The 20233-nt window shown below is 67.6% G+C and overlaps 2 protein-coding genes across 2 annotated transcripts; one reads left to right on the forward strand and one right to left on the reverse strand.

The window, feature by feature from the left end:
• Positions 1–513: 513 nt before the first annotated feature.
• On the forward strand, positions 514–7335 carry LOC134431276 (protein phosphatase 1 regulatory subunit 1A-like). The gene is made up of 7 exons (XM_063179256.1): positions 514–640; positions 4153–4213; positions 5022–5059; positions 5160–5223; positions 5833–5976; positions 6095–6255; positions 6997–7335. Exons 1-6 carry the CDS (start codon positions 560–562, stop codon positions 6253–6255), a joined length of 549 nt encoding a protein of 182 aa, XP_063035326.1. The 5' UTR covers positions 514–559; the 3' UTR covers positions 6997–7335.
• A 2187-nt stretch (positions 7336–9522) lies between these two features.
• On the reverse strand, positions 9523–19470 carry LOC134431312 (dual specificity calcium/calmodulin-dependent 3',5'-cyclic nucleotide phosphodiesterase 1B-like). Its single transcript, XM_063179296.1, is given in 16 exon segments — positions 9523–9958; positions 10135–10245; positions 10733–10863; positions 10950–11076; positions 11178–11259; positions 11334–11454; positions 11539–11640; positions 11721–11846; positions 12499–12599; positions 13846–13986; positions 14431–14547; positions 15230–15296; positions 16413–16598; positions 16690–16803; positions 19339–19409; positions 19411–19470. Coding segments are annotated over 15 exon segments (1641 nt in total). The 3' UTR covers positions 9523–9958; positions 10135–10150.
• Positions 19471–20233: the final 763 nt, after the last annotated feature.

Below are 20233 nucleotides of genomic sequence, written 5' to 3' on the forward strand. Positions count from 1 at the left end.
TCCTCCTGTCCCAGCTCTCTTCCTGTATCCAGTCCTGTGTCCCTGTGTCTGTCCCCATGTCCTCTCTCTTGTTTGTCCCCTCATCTTGGCTCTGTCCACACGTCTGTCCCTGCAGCCTGGAATCCATCCTTGTGTCTGTTTGTCTGTCCCCGTGTCCCAGGGTCCATCCATGCGACCGTCCCTGTGTCCCTCCTCATGTCCCTGTGTCTGTCCCTGTATCTGTCCCAGTGTCCCTGTGTCTGTCCCACTCTCCTGACTCTGTCCGTGTGTCCCTCCTCATGTCCCTCTGTCTCTCCTCATGTCCCCGTGTCTGTCCCCGTGTCCCTGTGCCTGTCCCTGTGTCTGTCCCCGTGTCCCCGTGTCCGTCCCTGTGTCTGTCCCCGTGTCCGTCCCGGTGTCCCAAGCCCCGTCCCCGTGTCCCGTTGTCCATCCCCGCGTCCCGCGCGCGGGGCCCGGGGCGAGGCGTGGCCTCCCCGGGGCGGGGCCGGGGCGGGGCCGGGGCGGGGCCGGGGCGGGGCCGCTCGGAGCCGCCGGAGCCGCCGGAGCCGCCGCGCCCGCGATGGAGCCCAACAGCCCCCGCAAGATCCAGTTCACGGTCCCGCTGCTGGAGCCGCACCTGGACCCGGAGGCGGCCGAGCAGGTGCGGGGACACCGCGGGGACACCGAGGGGACACCGCGGGGACACCGGGGGGACACGGGGGGGCCGCGGGGCCGCGCGGAGCAGCGAGCCGGGGGGGCTCCGGGGGGCTCCGGGGGGCTCCGGGCGGCTCCGGGCGGCTCCGGGGATCACGGCCCGGCCGGGGGTGGCACCGCCAGGCCGGGGGTGACGCGGGGACAGCGGCGACGCGAGGGAGCGGCCCCCGGTGCCGGGGCCACCCGCCGCTGTCCCCGCGGGGCGGCGGGGGGACGGTGCCAGGGCCATGTGCCCGCTCTGCGCGACGCCACCGGGACCCCCGGGACCCCCCGGGACCCTCCGGGACCCCCCAGGCCCTGCTCCCGTCAGGGCCGGTCCCAGCACGGCCCCGCGCTCGGGGTGACCCCGCGGGGACACGGCCGGGGACCCCCAGCCCCTCCTGCCCCCTCCCCGGGGCTCAGTGGGGACCCCTCGGCCCCACATCGCTCACGGCGGCTTGAAGGGGGCGAGGAGAAGAGGGGGGGTCCCTGCCGTGCCCCCCCAGCCGGGGGTCCTGGGGGTGGGGGGCCAGGAGCCCCCCGGTGCCAATGGAGAGGGGGCGATGTCACCCAATGTGCCCATGCGGGGGCACCCCCCGGCTCGGGGGCAGCAGCGTGGGGTGCCCGGGATGGACGGGGAGAGTTCGGGGGTGCCCAGGATGGAGGAGCAGAGCTGGGGGTCCCCAGGATGGACGGGGAGAGTTCGGGGGTCCCCAGGATGGAAGAGCAGAGCTGGGGGTCCCCGGGATGGACGGGGAGAGTTTGGGGGTGCCCAGGATGGAGGAGCAGAGCTGGGGGTCCCCAGGATGGAGGGGGAGAGTTCGGGGGTCCCCAGGATGGAGGAGCAGAGCTGGGGGTGCCCGGGATGGACGGGGAGAGTTCGGGGGTGCCCAGGATGGAGGAGCAGAGCTGGGGGTCCCCAGGATGGAGGGGGAGAGTTCGGGGGTCCCCAGGAGGGAAAGGGAGAGCGGGGAGGGGGCACGAGCCCCCCAGCACCCATCAAGGGGCACCCCCAGCCCCGTCCCCGTCCCCTCGGGCACTGCCCAGCCCCGGGCACCCCCTGCCCTGCCCTGCCTCAGTTTCCCCTCCCGGGGGTCTCACCCGGCGCCTCTCAGGGGTGGGTGGGGGTGACCCCGGCCCCGTGCGGTGGCAGCAGGTGACACCGACGATGTCCCCTCCCTGCTCCTCTTTCTGGGGTGCCCCTCGCAGCGAGGGGGGCTCGGCCGTGTCCCCCTCTCCGTGTGGCACCGCGGTGTCCCCGTGTCCTGCGGGGTCGTCCCCAAATCCGCCCAGCCCCACCCTCCCAAGGACCTTGTGCCCCCCGTGTGCCCCCACAGCCGGCAGCCCCCGGCCCCCAGCCCAGCCGAGCGCCCCCCGTTTCCCTCTTTTTCTCCCCCCTGTTTGCCCCTCTTTGCCCCCTGTTTCCCCCCTGTTTGCCCCCCTGTTTGCCCCCTGTTTCCCCTCTGTTCCCCTCTTGTTTTCCCCCCTGTTTCCCCCCCGTTTTCCCCCCCGTTTGCCCCCATATTTGCCCCCTATTTTCCCCCGTTTGCCCCCTATTTGCCCCCAGTTCCCCCCCCTGTTTGCCCCCAGTTCCCCCCCTGTTTGTCCCCCTATTTGTCCCCTATTTTCCCCCTTATTTGCCCCCTATTTGCCCCCCTGTTTTCCCCCTGTTTCTCCCCTATTTTCCCCCTTATTTGCCCCCTGTTTTCTCCTCTGTTTCCCCCCTTTTTGCCCCCTATTTGCCCCCCCGAGTGCCAGGCCCAGCCCAGGCCTTTGTCCTGCCCCTCTGCCCGTGTCCCCAAGTCCCCCCGAGGCCTCGGGGACCATCCCGGCTGGGTTTTGCCCGGCCGATTCAAGCCGGGCCGGGCCGGGCCCCTCCCGGTACCACCCTGTGCCCGCTCCCGGTGCCCGCTCCCGGTGCCCGGTGCCCTCTCCCGGTGCCGGCCCCATCCCGGCCGCCCCCGGATCCGCCGCGCTCCTTAATCGATGCTGGAGATTGATCTAAAAATAGCGGCGGGAGGGAGCGGGGATGGAGGGATGGGGGATGGAGGAGGAGGAGGAGGAGGGAGGGAAGGAGCGTGGGGGGGGTAGGACCAGCGCATCCCCGCCCCGGGATCCCCCCGGAATGAGGGCGGGGGGCTCAGCCGGGGGTCCCGGCCCCACCCGGGTCACCTTGAGCAGGTGCCGCCGCTGCCCCCTCCCCATCCTCGCCCCGGGGGTCGCATGGGGGGGGCTCGGCCTCGCCCCGCACCCTCGGGAGGCTCCGGAGGGGCTGCGGCGTCCCGGGGGGGGTCGCGGATTCTCGGGGTCCCTCCCGGAGCTGCGGGGGCTTGGGGGGGGACCCCAAACCCGCCCAGCCCCGTCGCGGGGGGGGGGGGGGGGGGCTGAGGGGACCCCGATCCCGAATTGGGGGGCTCGGGGGGGTCGGCGGCGATTCCCGGTTCCCGTTAATCCCGGTTCACATCCAGCCGCGTTTCCATGGCAACGGGGCCGGCACGGGAGGATGCGCTGGGGCCGGGGGGGGGCAGGGGCCGGGAGGGGCGGGGGGGGCTCCCGGCCGCTCGCCCGCCTCATTAGCATCTCATCAGCATCTCATTAGGCAGCCCGCCTCATTAGGGAATCCTCGCCGGGAAACCCGCGCGTGGGAGGCGCTCCGTTACTGGGTCAGCGGGGAAAGGGGGCGCGGGGTCGGCCTGTCCCCATTGTCCCCGCCGCCGTCCCCATTGTCCCCATCGTCCCCATTGTCTCCATCGTCCCCAGTGTCCCCACGGCCCCGCTGTCCCCACCGAAGGGCAGCGGCCGGAGCGGCTCCGGGTGACCTTGGGCAAGGGCAGGGCCGCGCAGGAAGGGCAGGGCCCGCCCGGTGTCCCCGTGTCTGTCCCCGCGTCTGTCCCCGCGTCTGTCCCCGTGTCTGTCCCCACGCGTTTCCCGCCGCCGGGTATAATTAGCTCCGTGATGGAAAAGCCACGTGTGTGTCCGTGTGTCCGTCCAGCTCCTGTCCCCACGGGGCCGCCACCGCCCTGGGCACGGTGACACGGTGGGCACAGGGCCACCACTGCCCTGGGGACAGTGACACGGCGGGCACAGGGCCACCACCGCCCTGGGGACAGTGACACGGCGGGCACAGGGCCACCACCGCCCTGGGGACAGTGACACGGCGGGCACAGGGCCAGTGGGGCATGGCTGGGTGTCCCAGTTCCAATCTGGGAGTCCCAGTTCCTATCTGGGGGTCCCAGTTCCAGTCTGGGGGTCCCAGTTCCAGTCTGGGGGTCCCAGTTCCTATCTCTGGGGGTCCCAGTTTGTGTCTGGGGGTCCCAGTTCCCCTCTGGGGGTCCCAGTTCCTATCTGGGAGTCCCAGTTCTATCTCTGGGGGTCCCAGTTCCTACCTGGGGGTCCCAGTTCCCCTCTGGGGGTCCCAGTTCGTGTCTGGGGGTCCCAGTTCCAGTCTGGGGGTCCCACTTTTCTCTTGTGTCCCCCCAGATCCGGAGGCGCCGCCCGACCCCGGCCAACCTGGTCCTGAGCAGTGACCAATCGTCCCCAGGTGGGTCCCAGCAGTGTCCCCGCGTCCCCCCCGGCCCCAGCCCACCCAGGGACCCCCCAAACTGCTCAGGGACCCCCCCAAACTGCTCAGGGACCCCCCCAAACTGCTCAGGGACCCCCTTAATGACACTCAGGGACCCCAAATATGCTCAGGACACCCCCCTACGTGCTCAGGGACCCCCTAATGGCACTCAGGGACCCCCAAAATGACTCAGGGACCCCTTCACCTTCTCAGAGACCCCCCAAAAATGCTCAGTGACCCCCACATGATGCTCAGCCCTCCCCCCTAAATTCCAGGACCCCCCTCCCTGATATCAGGACCCCCACTCACGGGGGGTGGGACCCCAATCCGTGTGACAATGGGGGGGTGGGGGTGGTGGCACTGTCCCCATGACACCCCCAGGGCACAGAGAGCCCCAGAGGGGCTGGGTGGACATCGGGGGGTGCAGGATGGCCCCCCCCCCCCACCCTCATTGACCTCGGGGGGTTCAGGACGGGCCCCCCCACCCTCATTGACCTCGGGGGGTTCGGGATGAGCCCCCCCACCCTCATTGACCTCGGGGGGTTCAGGACGGGCCCCCCCACCCTCATTGACTTCAGGGGGTGCAGGATGAGCCCCCCCACCCCTCATTGACCTCGGGGGGTTCGGGATGAGCCCCCCCACCCTCATTGACCTCGGGGGGTTCAGGACGGGCCCCCCCACCCCTCATTGACCTCGGGGGGTGCAGGACGGGCCCCCCCACCCTCATTGACCTCGGGGGGTGCAGGATGGACCCCCCCACCCCTCATTGACCTCCTGCCCCCCCCAGAGATCGACGAGGACCGGCTGCCCAACCCCCTGCTGAAGGTAGGTGGCGCTGCCCGGGGGGGCTGTGGGGACCCCCAGGGGACCCCCCCAAAGTGGGGAGAGCCCCCCTGAGCCGCCCCCGTGTCCCCCCACCCCCCAGTCCGGCCTGGCCATGTCCCCCCGGCAGAGGAAGAAGGTGTCCCGCAGCACCCCCACCATGAAAGGTACAGGGGGACATGGGGGACAATGGGGGACAATGGGGGACATGGGGGGGGTCACAGAGACACGGGGGGGACATGGTGGGACATGAGGGGACATGAGGGGGACATGGGAGGACATAAGGGGGACACGAGGGGGACATGGTGGGACATGAGGGGGATACAGGGGGACATGCAGGGGGACACGGGGGGGGTCACAGGGACACGGGGGGGGCACATGAGGGGACACGGGAGGACATAAGGAGACACGAGGGGACACAGGGGGACACGAGTGGACATGAGGGGACATGGGGTGACACGGGGGTGACAGGAGAGGGACTTGGGGGGACACGGGTGGGGACACAAGGGGGGCACAGGGGGGGACACGAGTGGACATGGGGTGACACGGGAGGGCCTTGAGGGGACACGGGGGGATCACAGAGGGGTGACAGCCCCCCAGCACCGCGGTTTATGGGTGGCTGGGTGTCCCCACCCCACACCGGCCTCAGTCCCCGCCACCACGAGGCCACCACGAGGCCACCACGAGGCCACGCCCGAGGGCGGTGTCGCCGGGAGGGTGGGGACGGTCACCAGGGCCCCCCCCGCGCCCCCCCAGCGCCGCTCCCTGCCCGGCAGAGCTGCAGATGATGGTGGAGCATCACCTGTGCAAGCAGGCGCAGGGCGGCGACGACGACGACGAGGTGGCGGCCACCGCCCGCTGCCACCGCGGCGGGGACACCGAGCCAGAGCACCGGCACAGCCCCGGCCCGGCCTCGGCCGGCCACCGTGAGTGGGGGGCACCGGGGGGGGCACTGGGGGGCACTGGGGGGGGCACTGGGGGGCACTGAGTGTCTCTGAGGTCACCCCTGTGCTGTGACACCCACAGGGACCCCCGGAGATGGGACCCCCCAAGCGGGGACACCCCGGGCCGGGACCCCCCAGGCCGGGACCCCCCAAGCAGGGACCCCCCGGGCCGGGACCCCCGGGGCCGTGCGGCGCAGCCGGGCTGAGGACGGGACCCATATAGAGCCTGGGGACAGCGCGGGCAGCGGCCACTAGGTACGGCCTGGGGACACTGGGGACACGCTGGGGGCACTGGGGGCATTGGGGGCAATGGGGACACTGGGGGCACTGGGGGCATTGGGGACAATGGGGACAATGGGGACACTGGGGGCATTGGGGGCATTGGGGACAATGGGGACACTGGGGGTGCTGGGGACATTGGGGACACTGGGGACATTGAGGGACATTGGGGGCATTGAGGGCATTGGGGGCATTGGGGACATTGGGGACAATGGGGAGCATTGGGGACACTGCGGGCATTGGGGGCATTGGGGACGCTGAGGGCACTGGGGACACATTGGAGACACACTGGGGACATCGGGGGCACCGGGGACACCTGGGAACACTAGGGGACATTGGGGACACTGGGCTGGGGCAGTGTAGGGGCACTGGGACATGGTACTGTGGCACTAGGGTGGCACTGGGACACAGAACTGGGACATTGGAGGGCACAGGGATATGGTGTTGGGACACGAGGGTGGCACTGGGACACCAGACTGGGGCAGTGGGACACAAGGCTGGGACACTGGGGTGGCACTGGGACACCTGGGGGGCACTGGGACATGGCACTGGGACACTGGGATGTCACTGGGATGTCACTGGGGTGGCACTGGGGTGGCACTGGGATGTCACTGGGGTGGCACTGGGGCAGTGCCAGGGTCAAGGTGGCCCTGCTGGCACAGTGACAGGGGTGTCCCCTCCCCTGTCCCCAGCGCTGTCCCTGTCCCTTGTCCCCAGGTGTGGCTGCCGGACGCCAGCGCAGATTTTTTTTATTCCGTTTTCTAAGATTTTGGGGCCGCCCAGAATTCTTTTGGATTTTTTTTTAATTTATTTTGTTTTATTTAATTTTATTTTACTCTGACGGGCAGGTCCCCTCCCCCTGGGGACCTCGGGGCAGGTGACACCTGCCACACACCCCCCTTACCCCGCACCGCCACCCTTGGGTGACACCGGGGACACGGAGTGACACTCTGCGTGCCCCCCCCATCACTGCCACCCCCGGGGGTCCCCAGGGCAGGGGACACTGGGGACACTGAGCAGACCCCCCCCACAATCACTGCCACCCCCGGGCCCTCCCCGCACCTGTGCACACCTGGGGGGACACCTGGGCACGGGAGGGGACACGGGAGGGGACAGGGACACTCGCGTGCGCACGGACACGGGTGGGAGGGGGACAGGGACACAGGGGGGTGCAGGGACCCCCTCCCCCAGCCGGAATTAAAGGGATCCTTTCCCCCCCCGCCTCCTGCTTGGGCCGCGCCGGGGGTGGGGGGGACCCCCTTATGAGTGGGGGGAGTCCGAACCAATTTTGGGCCTGGGGGGGGTCAAAATCCCTTTGGGTGCTGGGGCGGGGGTCGGGACCCCTATTTTGGGTGCTTGGTGGGGGCTCCAGGACCCCCTTTTGGGGATTGAGAGGGCTCCAGGACCCCCCCCATAGGTGTTGGGGGGACCCCAGACCCTTTTTGGGGTGCTGGGGTGGGGGTCAGGACCCCATTTTGGGTTGGGTGGGGGGGATTCCAGGACCCCGTTTTGGATACTGGGGAGACCCCAGACCCAGTTTGGATGCTGGGGTGGGGTCAGGACCCCATTTTGGATACTGGGGGGGGCTCCAGGACCCCCCTTGGGGCCGCCCCCACGCCCAAATTCCGCCCCCTCCCCAAATTCCACCCCCTCAGTTTCCCCCCACCTCCCCAATGGCCGGAGCGCGGCCGTGGTGGTGGCGACGGCGGCGTTTATTAATTAACTCATTAATTAATAATTAATTGCTCGTTAGCGGCGGCGGCGCGGGGGGGACACATGCGGGGTGTGGGGGGGGGCGGAGCTCTGCCAGCGGTGACCGAGGGGGGGACACGGAGGGGGGGACACGGAGGGGGGGACACGGGGGGGACACGGGGTACAAAAATACAAACACGGGGGGCGGGGCCAGGGCCGGAGTGGGAGGGGCCGGGGGCTGGTGGGGGGGGGAGGTCCGGGCGTTCCCGAACATTCCTGAGCATTCCCGGGACATTCCCGAACATTCCCGGGGGGGGCGGGGCATCCCGGGAATCCGGGAGGGCGGGCGGTGCTCGGGGGGGGGGGCAGTGGGTCCAGGGTTCTGGAACGTTCCCAGATCCGGGATTCTGGAACATTCTGAGGGTGGATCTGGGATCTGGAACATTCCTGGGCTGGATCCTGGATTCTGGAACATTCCCAGATCCGGGATTCTTGAACATTCTGAGGTGGATCTGGGATCTGGAACATTCCTGGGCTGGATCCTGGGTTCTGGAACATTCCCAGATCCGGGATTCTGGGACATTCTCGAGGGTGGATCTGGGATCTGGAACATTCCTGGGCTGGATCCTGGGTTCTGGAACATTCCCAGATCCGGGATTCTTGAACATTCTGAGGGTGGATCTGGGATCTGGAACATTCCTGGGCTGGATCCTGGATTCTGGAACATTCCCAGATCCGGGATTCTGGAACATTCTCGAGGGTGGATCCAGGATTCTGGAACATTCCTGAATCTGGGATCCTGGAACATTCCTGGGGCCGGATCCACGATTCTGGAGCATTCCCAGGGCTGGATCCATGATTCTGAAACATTCCTGAAACTCAGTTTGGTATCTTCCCTGGAAGATCCCAAGGCTGGATTTGGGATCCTGGGACATTCCCAAGGCCAAACCCAGGATTCTGGAAGATTCCAAGCCTGGATCCAGGATTCTGGAGTATTCCCGGGTCTGAGATTGGAACCATGGATTCCCCAAGCATTCCGGGGTTCCCGGGGCTCACTGGAGCTGGAGGGGGCGGCCGGACCAGGATGTGGGAGCATTCTGGAACATTCCGGAACATTCCCAAAGATTCCCAAAGATTCCCAGCATTCCCGAGCACTCCCGGGATGTCGCAGGAACCGGGGACATTCCAAGGACACACCAGAGCTGGGGGGACACCAGAGAGGGATCCGTCCCTGTCCCTGCCACTCCCTGTCCCCAGTGCCACCCCCGCCACTCTGGATGGGACCTCCCTGTGCCTGTCCTTGTCCCCTCTCCTGTCCCCATCCCCATCCCTGTCCCTCTCTCTGTCCTTGTCCCCATTCTTGTCCCCTCTCTTGTTCCTGTTCCTGTCCCCTCTCCTGTCCCCTGGCTGGATGGGGACAGGGCACAGTGCCACCCTCACGGTGGCACCAGCCAGACCCCGAGGGGATCTGTCCCCCTGGCTGTCCCCAACATGTCCCCACGGATGTCCCCAACGTGTCTCCCAGCTGTCCCCCAGTGCCACCGTCCCCGCCCCAGCCCCTCCCGAGCAGGAAAAGCGTTTTTAAAAATCCCAAAGGACTGAGCCCGGTGCGGGGGGCCGGGGGGTGGCAGTGAGGGACCGGTGACACTGGGACAGAGGGGACAGCCCGGGGGGGCTCCTGGCACGGCGGTGACACCAGGCCTGGCACAGCGGTCACACCAGTCTTGGCATGGCGGTGACACCGGGCCTGGCACAGGGGTGACACCGGTCATGGCACAGTGGTGACACCAAGCCTGGCACAGGGGTGACACCAAGCCTGGCATGGCGGTGACACCAGGCCTGGCACAAAGGTGACACCGGGCCTGGCACAGGGGCGACACCGATCCGAGCCCGGCCCCGGGGGCTCCTGGCACAGATGGTTCTGAACTCGATGGCATCGAAGACAAGACGGTGTCACTGAGACGGTGTCACTCAGCTGGACAGGGACCTGCGGGGAGGGGACAGTCACCGCGGTGTCCCCAGCCCACTCCTGGGGTCCTCACCTCGCTTTTCCCGGTGTCCCCGCCCCCCTCCCCGTGTCCCCGCCCTTTCCCGGTGTCCCCGCCCCTTTCCCATCGACTCCTCCCTCTCCCGGTGTCCCCGCCCCTTTCCCGGTGTCCCCACCTGGCTCCTCCCCCCGCTAATCCACGTCCCCGTTCTCGCTGTGTGTCCCGGTGGTGGCCGCGGGCTCCTCGCACGGGGACAGCTCATCGATGGACGCCTGGTTGGTGATGCCTGGGGGACACGGGCAGGGTCACCGGGGACACCCCAGAACTCGTGTCCCCCCCAGGGCACCTCCCCACGCAGTCCAGGTTGTGCCCCCTGCACCGCGCTTGTGTCACCTCCTAGCCTGAGGACACTGGGACACAGCTGGCCCTGAGCAGTTTGTGGTGGTCCCCAGCCCCTCCTCAGTGGCCGTGGTGGCCATTGGTGGCTGTAGTGACCATGGTGGCCATTGGTGGCCATTGGTGGTCATGGTGGCTGTAGTGGCCATGGTGGCCATGGTGGCCATAATGGCTGTGGTGGCCATGGTGGCTATAGTGGCCATGGTGGCTGTAGTGGCCCATGATGGCCATACTGGCCGTGGTGACCCATAATGGCTGTGGTGGCTGTGGTGGGCCATGGTGGCTGTAGTGGCCATGGGGGCCTTGGTGGCCATGGTGGCCATTGGTGGCCGTAGTGGCCATGGTGGCGCATAATGGCCGTGGTGGCCGTCCCCTACCGCTGGCCGCCCTCTCCTTCCACTTCTGCTTGTTCTCCTGGATGTGCTTGGTCCAGGTGGAGCGGAACCCGGCCAGGTCGGCCTTGATGTCCTCCAGGTGCTCATCCAGGGACGGCTGCCGCCACTGCGAGCTGGGGGACAACGAGGACAGCTGGCAGCGGGCCAGGGTCACCACTGCCACCGCAGGGCACGAACCTTGGGGACAGGGGACGCCCACCTGGGCTGCTGGGTGGCCGCGGGGTTGCCCTTGGCCTTGGAGCCGTCCTCGGGCAGCGGCGTCACCAACTTCTCGGCCACGTCGGTGAGCACCGAGAACGTCGGCTCCACGATGAAGTCGATGAACCCTGGGGACAGGAGGGGACACGGCGCTGCTGGGGACACACCGGGGACAGCGAAGGGGACAGCGAGGGGACAGGACGGGGACGGGGACCTCGCCCGCACTCACCGATCTGCGACTGGGCCACCAGCGTGGAGGTGCGGTCGCAGAGGGGCGAGAAGGGCAGCCCCAGCTCGGCCTCCTTGTCCCCCTGGCAAGGCAAGGGACATCCGTGGTGTCCCCACGGGGTGTCCCCCGCGTCCCCCCGCCCGGCCCCGGCCCTACCTGCCGGAAGAACTCCTCCATGAGCGCCTTGGTCCAGCGGCTGTGCACCGCCCACTGCTTGGTGGGGTGGCTGATGTCGGCCGCGTGCAGCAGCAGCGACAGCACCTTGGCCTTGTCCAGCCTGGGGACAAGAGCCCGGGTTGTCCCCAGAGCCACCCCGCCACCCCTGGGGACACACCTGGCGCTGGCCACCGCCCCCACCCACCTCTCCAGCTGCTGCAGCGCCGTCTTCATGGACTTGACCTGCTGGAAGTGGCAGGACATGTCGGTGGCCAGGACCATCTCGATGACCAGCGCCCGCAGCTCGCTGAGGGGACAGAGGGGACGCGGTCAGGGACAGCGAGGGGACAGGGTGGGGACGGCGAGGGGGCAGCGAGGGGACCTTACGCGAACTCGTCCTTGGTGAGGTTGACGAAGATGTTGAGCTCCTCGTCCTGCATCAGGCGGAACACGGCGCTGATGTGGTGGTTCTCCAGCACCGAGCGGTCGTTGTACAGGATGGCCGTGTCCGACCTGGGGACACCACGGGGACACCACGGGGACACCATGGGGACACTGGGCACGGGGACAGGGCCCCCGCAGCGAGGGGTGGCCCTGGGTGGCAGCACGGCTGTGTCCCGGCTGGGTCGGTGGCCGTGAGCGTTCCGCAGGTGTCACCATGGTGTCCCCAGGATGGCTCCGCAGCCATGTCTGGGACACGCTGTGCCACCCACACTGTGCCACCCATGCCATGTCACCTGTGCCATGCTGTGCCATGCTGTGTCAGGTGTGCCATGCTGTGCTACATCTGCCGTGTCACCCATGCCATCCTGTGCCACCTGTGCTATGCCATATTGTGCCACCCATGCTGTGCCATGCTACGCCACGTCTGTTGTGCCACCTGTGCTGCGCCACCCATGCCATGCTGTGACACCCGTGCCATGCCATGTCCCCCATGCCATGCTGTGCCACTCATGCCGTGCTGTGTCACCTGTGGCACACCACCCCTGCTGTGCCGTGTCACCATGCTGTGCCATGTCCCTGTGCCATGCCACGTCCCCCATGTCACGCTGTGTCCCAGTGCCATGCTCCATCCCTGCCATGCCATGCCATCTGTGCCGTGCCGTGTCCCTGTGCCATGCTGTGCCACCCGTGCCATGCCGTGTCCCTGTCCCCGCGCCCTCACTTGGTCTGGATGTGGAAGCTGTTCGTTGTCCCCGTGTGCTCGAAGTCGTGGATGGCGGCGGCGAAGACGATGGCCAGGAGCTCGATCTCGGACAGGCAGTGCTGGGGACAGGGACGGGGACACGGTCAGGGACAGGGACAGGGATGGGGACACGGACAGGGACAGGGAAGGGGATGGGGACAGGGACAGGGACAGGGATGGGGACAGGGACGGGGATGGGGACAGGGACAGGGATGGGGATGGGGACAGGGACAGGGACAGGGACAGGGACAGGGATGGGGACAGGGATGGGGACAGGGACAGCAAGTCAGGGACAAGGATGGGGACAGGGACAGGGACAGGGACAGGGATGGGGACAGGGACAGGGATGGGGACAGGGATGGGGCAGGGACAGGGACAGGGATGGGGACAGGGACAAGGATGGGGACAGGGACAGGGACAGGGACAGGGATGGGACAGGGACAGGGATGGGGACAGGGATGGGGCAGGGACAGGGACAGGGATGGGGACAGGGACAGGGACAGGGTATGGGGACAGGGACAGGGACAGGGACAGGACAGGGATGGGGACAGGGACAGGGATGGGACAGGGACAGGGACAGGGATGGGACAGGGACAGGGATGGGGACAGGGATGGGGACAGGGACAGGGACAGGGATGGGACAGGGACAGGGACAGGGATGGGACAGGGACAGGGATGGGGACAGGGATGGGACAGGGACAGGGACAGGGATGGGGACAGGGAGAGGGAGAGGGACAGGGACAGGGATGGGGACAGGGACGGGGACAGGGACAGAGATGGGGACAGGGACAGGGACAGGGATGGGACAGGGATGGGGACAGGGATGGGGACGGGGACAGGGATGGGACAGGGACGGGGACAGGGACACAGGGATGGGGACAGGGACGGGGACAGGGATAGGGACAGAGATGGGACAGGGACAGCAAGTCAGGGACAAGGATGGGGACAGGGCCACCTCCACCATGAGTGTGACACCCCAGGTGTGCCGTGACAACCACGTGGGGACAACGGGCAGCATGCGCACCAGGTGCCATCCCTCATGTGACAGTCAGATGGGGACAGTGGGCGCAGATGTGTGCCAGGTGCCACCAGGCATGTGACAACTGTGTAGGGACAGTGGGGCACAGACATGTGCCAGGTGCCACCCCACATGTGACAACTGTGCACAGACCCGTTCCAGGTGCCACCCATGCGTGTCCCCGGTGCCACCCTGGGGACATTCCATGGCAACGAGCAGCACCGGGCCATGGGGACAGGCGGGTTGTGCAGTGCCACCCTTGGGGACAGCCCGTGTCCCCGTGTCCCCGTGTCCCCGTGTCCCCGTACCAGCATGCCGGTGCGCAGCAGGAAGCAGTGCACGGTCTGGGTGACGTCGGCCGCGTGCACCTGGTTGTGGTAGGGGTTCCGGAACTTTCCGTAGCCGCCCTCCAGCGCCTCCAGCAGCGACGTCAGGAACGCGCCGGGGATCTGTGGGGACATCGCGGTGACAGCGGGGGGGACAGTCCCCGAGGGGCAGCTCGGGGGTCTGGAGGGCAGTTTGGGGGTCCTGGAGGGGAGTTTGGGGGTCCTGGAGGGCAGTTTGGGGGTCTTGGGTGGATTTTGGGGGTCCTGGGGTGGATTTTGGGAGGGTCCTGAGGGAGTCCTGGGTTGGAGTTTGGGGCTCCTGGGGAGGGTTTTGGGGCTGTTTTGGTTTTTTGGGGGTTTTTTGGGGTTTTTTGGGGGGTGTTTTGGAGGATTTTGAATGTTGGGTCACAGCTTGAAGCGGCTGTTGAGGTTGTGGGGGTGATTTTTGGGGTATTTTGGGGGGATTTTGGGGGTGCCATTCACACCTTGAAGTGGCTGTTGATGTTGTGGGGGGTATTTTGGGATATTTTGGGGTATTTTTTGGGTATTTTGGGGCTCCATCCCCACCTTGAAGCGGCTGTTGAGGTTGTGGCGGGTGAAGAGCTCGAACACCACCGTGCGCAGCGAGTGCTCCTCGGCCGCGCGGTGCAGCGAGAACACGTCAAAGCACCACTGGTCCAGGCCCTGGGGGACACGGGGACACCGCTGGGGACACCGGGGGACACGGGGGGGCCCGGGAATTCCAGGGGTGCCAGCAATTCCGGGAATGCCCAGCAACTCCCAGTAAAGCCCCAGCGAAGTCCGTAATTCCCGTTTATTCCCATTCATTCCCATTTATTCCCATTTATTCCCACTTATTCCTGGTTATTCCAATTGATTCCCAATGATTCCCATTGATTCCCAGATATCCCCATTGATTCTCAAATTCCCAGTAATTCCCAGAGATTTCCATTGATTCCCAGTTATTCCCATTGATTCCCATTGATTCCCATTGATATCCCATTGATTCCCATTGATTCCCAGTTATTCCCATTGATTTCCAGATATTCCATTGATAGCCCATTGATTCCATTGATTCCCATTGATATCCCATTGATTCCAGTTATTCCCATTGATTCCCAGTTATTCCCATTGATTTCCAGACATTCCCAGATATTCCATTGATATCCCATTGATTCCCATTGATTCCCAGTTGTTCCCATTGATTTCCAGATTATCCAGATATTCCATTGATTCCCATTGATTCCCAGTTATAACCATTGATCCCCAGTGCCTCCCATTGGTTCCCAGTGCCTCCCAGTGGCTCCCAGCAGCCCCCTTGGTTTTGGTTTTTTTGGGGGATTTTTTGGAGGTTTTTTTTTGGTACCTTCAGGCAGTTGAGGACGGAGGAGGAGTAGCTGGGCCCCACGGCCGTGTACATCCGGCGGAACATCCTGGGGGGAGGCAGGGCTGGGGGGCCTGGGGGGCTTGGGACACCCCTGGGACCCCCAAGGACTGGGGACCCACCTGAGGGCTGGGGACACCCCTGGGACTGGGGACAGAGCTGGGGACACACCTGGGGACCCCTCGGGGCTCCCCTGGGGATTCACCTTGGTTCTAGGGACCCTCTTGGGTTTTGGGGACCCACCTGAGGGCTGGGGACAGTCTCTGGGTTTGGGGTCCCCTCTGCTCTCAGCTCATCTCCCATACTGTCACATCCCTCCCAAGAAGTTCTGTCCCCACTGTGTCCCCTCCGTGCCCTGCTCAGTGTGTCCCCGTGTCCCTATGCCCTCCTTGGTGTGTCCCCGTCCCCCCTGTGCCCTCTTGTCCCCACTGTGTCCCCCTTGGAGTGTCCCTGTCCCCTCTGCACCCTCCCTGTCCCCTCTGTGCCATCCTTGATGTGTCCCTGTCCCCTCTGCGCCATCCTCAGGGTGTCCCTGTCCCCCTGTGCCCATCTTGGAGTGTCCCTGTCCCCTCTGCACCCTTCCTGTCCCCTCTGTGCCATCCTCAGGGTGTCCCTGTCCCCCCGTGCCCATCTCGGAGTGTCCCTGTCCCCTCTGTGCCATCCTCAGGGTGTCCCTGTCCCCTCTGTGCCATCCTCAGGGTGTCCCTGTCCCCCTGTGCCCATCTTGGAGTGTCCCTGTCCCCTCTGCACCCTCCCTGTCCCCTCTGTGCCATCCTCAGGGTGTCCCTGTCCCCCCGTGCCCATCTTGGAGTGTCCCTGTCCCCTCTGTGCCATCCTCAGGGTGTCTCTGTCCCCTCTGTGCCATCCTCAGGGTGTCCCTGTCCCCCCGTGCCCATCTCTGAGTGTCCCTGTCCCCTCTGCACCCTCCCTGTCCCCTCTGTGCCATCCTCAGGGTGTCCCTGTCCCCTCTGTGCCATCCTCAGGGTATCCCTGTCCCCTCTGTGCCATCCTCAGGGTGTCCCTGTCCCCTGTGTGCCCATCTCGGGGTGTCCCTGTCCCCTCTGTGCCTTGCTCAGCGTGTCCCCCACACCCCCCTCACCGTGTCCCCGTCCCCCCCCCAACGCCCCCCTCGCCGTGTCCCCGTGCCCGTGTCCCCTCTGGTCACCTCTCCACGAAGATGCCGGCCTGCACGGCGTGCACGATGCTGCGGAATTTGGGTTTCTCCTCGGCGCGGCGGCCCTTGGCCCGCGCCTGCTGCGTGAAGGTGGCGGCGAGCCAGTCGCGCACCTCGGAGGGCACGGCCGCGTCCGAGCCCATGTCCCGCAGCTCGTCCTCCGTGTCCAGCACCTGCCTGGGGGCACGGGGGCACTCAGCGCCGCCGCGCCCGCCCCCGGGTGTCCCCCCGGCGTCCCCTGGGTGTCCCCTGGGTGTCCCATGCCCACCTGGTCTCGTCGATGCACACGGCCTCCAGCAGCGACGCCGCGTACTCCAGGTTGCGCTTCAGCTCCTCCACGTTCACCTCGCCCGCCTCGAGCTGCTTGAGCAGGAAACGGAGCCTTGGGGGGCACCGGGGGCGCCCCCGGCATGGGGGGGACAGGGTTAGGGACAGGGAGGGACAGGGGGCGCCCCCGGGATGGGGGGGACAGGGTTAGGGAGCCCCGGATGGGGGGCACAGGGTTAGGGACAGGGAGGGACAGGGGGGACAGGGTTAGGGGACAGCCGAAATGGGGTGGGACAGGGTTAGGGACAGGGAGGGACAGGGAGCACCCCTGGAATAGGGGGACAGGGTTAGGGACCCCCGGAATGGGGGCACAGGGTTAGGGACAGGGGGGCACCCTCAGAATGGGGGGGACAGGGTTAGGGACACCCAGGGACAGAGAGGCATGGGGGGCACCCCTGGAACAGGGCGGGACTGCCAGGGACAGCCAGGGACAGGGGGACACCCCCGGAATGGGGGGACAGGGTTAAGGACATCCAGGGACAGGGGGACACCCCCGGAATGGGGGGACAGGGTTTAGGACCCCCGGAATGGGGGCACAGGGTTAAGGACAGCCAGGGACAGAGGGGACAGCGGGGACCCCCAGCAATGGGGGGACAGGGTCAGGGACATCCAGGGGACAGCAGGGACACAGCGTTAGGGACACCCGGGGACAGATGGGACCCCTGGCATGGGGGAGGGGGCAGAGGGTTCGGGACCCCCAGGGACAGCCCCAGGGTGGGCACAGGGTGGCATTGTGGCATTGACTCCCCAGGAGAGCAGGGACAGCCCCCCCGGGTTGGGGACAGGAGGGGGTCACAGGAAGGGGACAGGGAACTGGGAGACTCCTGTCTGGGGAGTGCCATCCCCATGGCACCACGACACGGGGTGGGCACAGGTGGCACGGGGTGGCACAGGTGGCACAGGGTGATACAGGTGGCATGGGGTGGCACAGGTGGCACGGGGTGATACAGGTGGCACGGGGGGTGGCACAGGTGGCACGGGGAGGGGCCCAGGGTGGTGACAGCCTGGGGACACGGGCGCTGCCACCGTGCCAGCACAAGGACACCGCTGCGGCCACCACAGGCACCGGAGCCACGCGCTGGGGAGGGGCCACCACGTCCCCCGGTCACGGCGACAGTGACGGTGACAGCGACAGCGAGGGGGGCCGGGGGGGCACAGACGTCACCGGCGCTGCTGTGACCTTGGGGACGGCGATTGTCACCTTCCCGCGCCCCGCCACCCCCGTGGGGACCCTCGGGGACCCCCCTCGGGGACAGCCATGCCCCGAGCCCCCCGTGTCACCCGTGGGGACAAGGGACAGGGCCTGGCTGTGCCACCCCGCTAAGTGCCACCCCCCGGGCCACCTGCCACCGCCTGGTGACCCCCACGTCCGCAGGGGTGACAGGGTGGCCTCGGGGACCCCCGGCACCGTCACCCCTGGGGATGGCGGGGTGGGGACGCTGGGGGGGCTCAGGAGGGGACAGCCCCCGCTTTGGGGACACACCTGTGGGAGCGACACGTGTGACACCCCGGGCGTGCCACAACCCCCCGTGCACACGCGTGTGTCGCCCCCACGGCGTCACCCCCACAGTGTCACCCCCTTGTCCCCGGGCACGCTCAGGTGTGCCACACGCAGCCCGGGTGTGTCCCGCGCGCGTGCCCCGCCCCGCCCGTGCCCTCCCCGTGTCCCACACGTGTCCCCACGCGTGTCCCCACGCACGTGGCGCCCCCCGGGCCGCCCCCGCCCCACGGGGACCCCCCCGGGCTCCGCACGTGCCGCAGGTGGGCGCGGGGCACGTGAGCGCCTGGCACAGGTGAGGGGGTGGCACCCCCGGCACCCCCCCCCGAGGGCAGCGGGTGGCACGGGTGGTGGCACCTGCGGCACCTGCAATGTCCCGCAGGGCTGGGGACACCCCGGGGGCCGCTGTCACCCCGCGGGGACACCCCCGGAGGGGCACACCAAGGGGAGGGGGACCCCGAGTCGGTCCCAAAGGGGCCCAGAGGAGGCTTGGGGACACCCCGAGGGTCCCTGGGGCTTTTTGGGGTGAGGGTCTTGGAGGGGAATGGGGCGCCCAGAGTGGGGGGGTCAGGGGTTGGTTGGGGTGGGATCCTCGGATGGGTCAGGGGTCTCGGTTTGGGGTTTGGGGGTCCCAATTTGGGGTTTAAAGGTCCCGGTTTGGGGGTCCCGGTTTGGGGTTTGGGGATCCCAATTTGCGGTTCAAGGGTCCCGGTTTGGGGTTTGAGGTATCCCAGTTTGGGGGTCCCAGTTTGGGGGTTTGGGGGTCCCAGTTTGCAGTTTAAGGGTCCCGATTTGGGGGTCCCAGTTTGTGGTTCGGGGGTCCTGCTCTGGGGGGATCTCTCTTTTGGGGGGGGTCTCTCTTTGGGGGTCCCCCCGGGGCTCTCTTCGGGGTTGGTGTCTCTCTGGGTCTGGGGTCTCTCTCTGGGGTTTGGGGTCTCTCTCTGGGGTTTGGGGTCTCTCGTTGGGTTCAGGGTCTCTCTCTTTGGGTCTGGGTCTCTCTCTGTGTTTGGGGGTCTCCCTTTGGGGTCTGGGGTCTCTCTCTGTGCCTCTGGGCTCTCTCTGGGCGGGGGTCCCGCGGCGGGGGTCACTCACAGCGCCCGCAGCTTGACCCAGACCTTCCTGCCGGGCACGGCCCTGGCGTCCAGCGGGGACGGGCACCCCCCGGGCCGCGTCCAGCGCCGCCCGCTCCCGCTCCAGCCCCGGGAGGCTCCGCGGCGGCTCCATCGCCCCTGGGCACGGGCGGCGAGCGCGGCTCAGCCCGGCCCGGTCCCCCCGGTACCGCCCGGTGCACCCCGGTACCCCCCCGGTACCTCCCGGTACCCTCCGGTACCACCCGGTGCCTCCCGGTACCTCCCGGTACCCCCTGGTACCCCCCCGGTCCCTCCGGTAGCCCCTCGGTTCCTCCGGTATCCCCTGGGCTCCTTCCCGTAGCCCCCCGGTCCCTCCGGTAGCTCCCGCTCCTTCCCGGTATCCCCGGCTCCTTCCCGTAGCCCTCCGGTAGCCCCCGCTGCTTCCCGGTATCCCCGGCTCCTTCCCGCAGCCCGCCGGTTCCTCCCGGTAACCCCCGCTTGGTTCCTCCCGGTGCTCCCGTACCCCCCGCGCCTCCGCCGGCCCCGTCCGCCGGTGCTCCCGCAGCCCCGGAGCTGCCCCCGGGCCCCGTTCTCCGGTGCCTCCCGCGGGCCCCGGTAGCGGCCGCAGCCCCGGCGGGCGCCCCCCCGGCCCGGCCTCCCCCCGCCCCCCGGTAGCCGGCGGCTGCGCAGGCAGCACCGGAGCCAAGATGGATCCGGGCACCGGGGGTGGGAGCGGCGGCACGGGGGAACCGGGAGGAGAGGCCGGGAACGGAGAAGCGGGAGGGGAGAACAAGAACGGGGAAACCGGGAGGGGAGAACCGGGAGGGGAGAACCGGGAACGGAGGACGGGGATGGGGGAAACCGGGAGGGGAGAACCGGGATGGAGAAGCGGGGAGGGAGAAGCGGGAACGGAGAAC

This window comes from Melospiza melodia, chromosome 31, assembly GCF_035770615.1.
Source record: "Melospiza melodia melodia isolate bMelMel2 chromosome 31, bMelMel2.pri, whole genome shotgun sequence".
NCBI classification, from domain to species: domain Eukaryota; kingdom Metazoa; phylum Chordata; class Aves; order Passeriformes; family Passerellidae; genus Melospiza; species Melospiza melodia.

What these genes read in the sequence shown, in the direction of transcription:
- LOC134431276 (XM_063179256.1), top strand. Translation starts at nt 560, where the DNA reads ATGGAGCCCAACAGCCCCCGCAAGATCCAGTTCACGGTCCCGCTGCTG. An exon ending in CAGTGACCAATCGTCCCCAG is followed by an intron (nt 4,214 to 5,021) that starts GTGGGTCCCAGC and finishes TGCCCCCCCCAG; the next exon opens with AGATCGACGAGGACCGGCTG. An exon ending in CCCCGGCCCGGCCTCGGCCG is followed by an intron (nt 5,977 to 6,094) that starts GCCACCGTGAGT and finishes GGACCCCCGGAG; the next exon opens with ATGGGACCCCCCAAGCGGGG.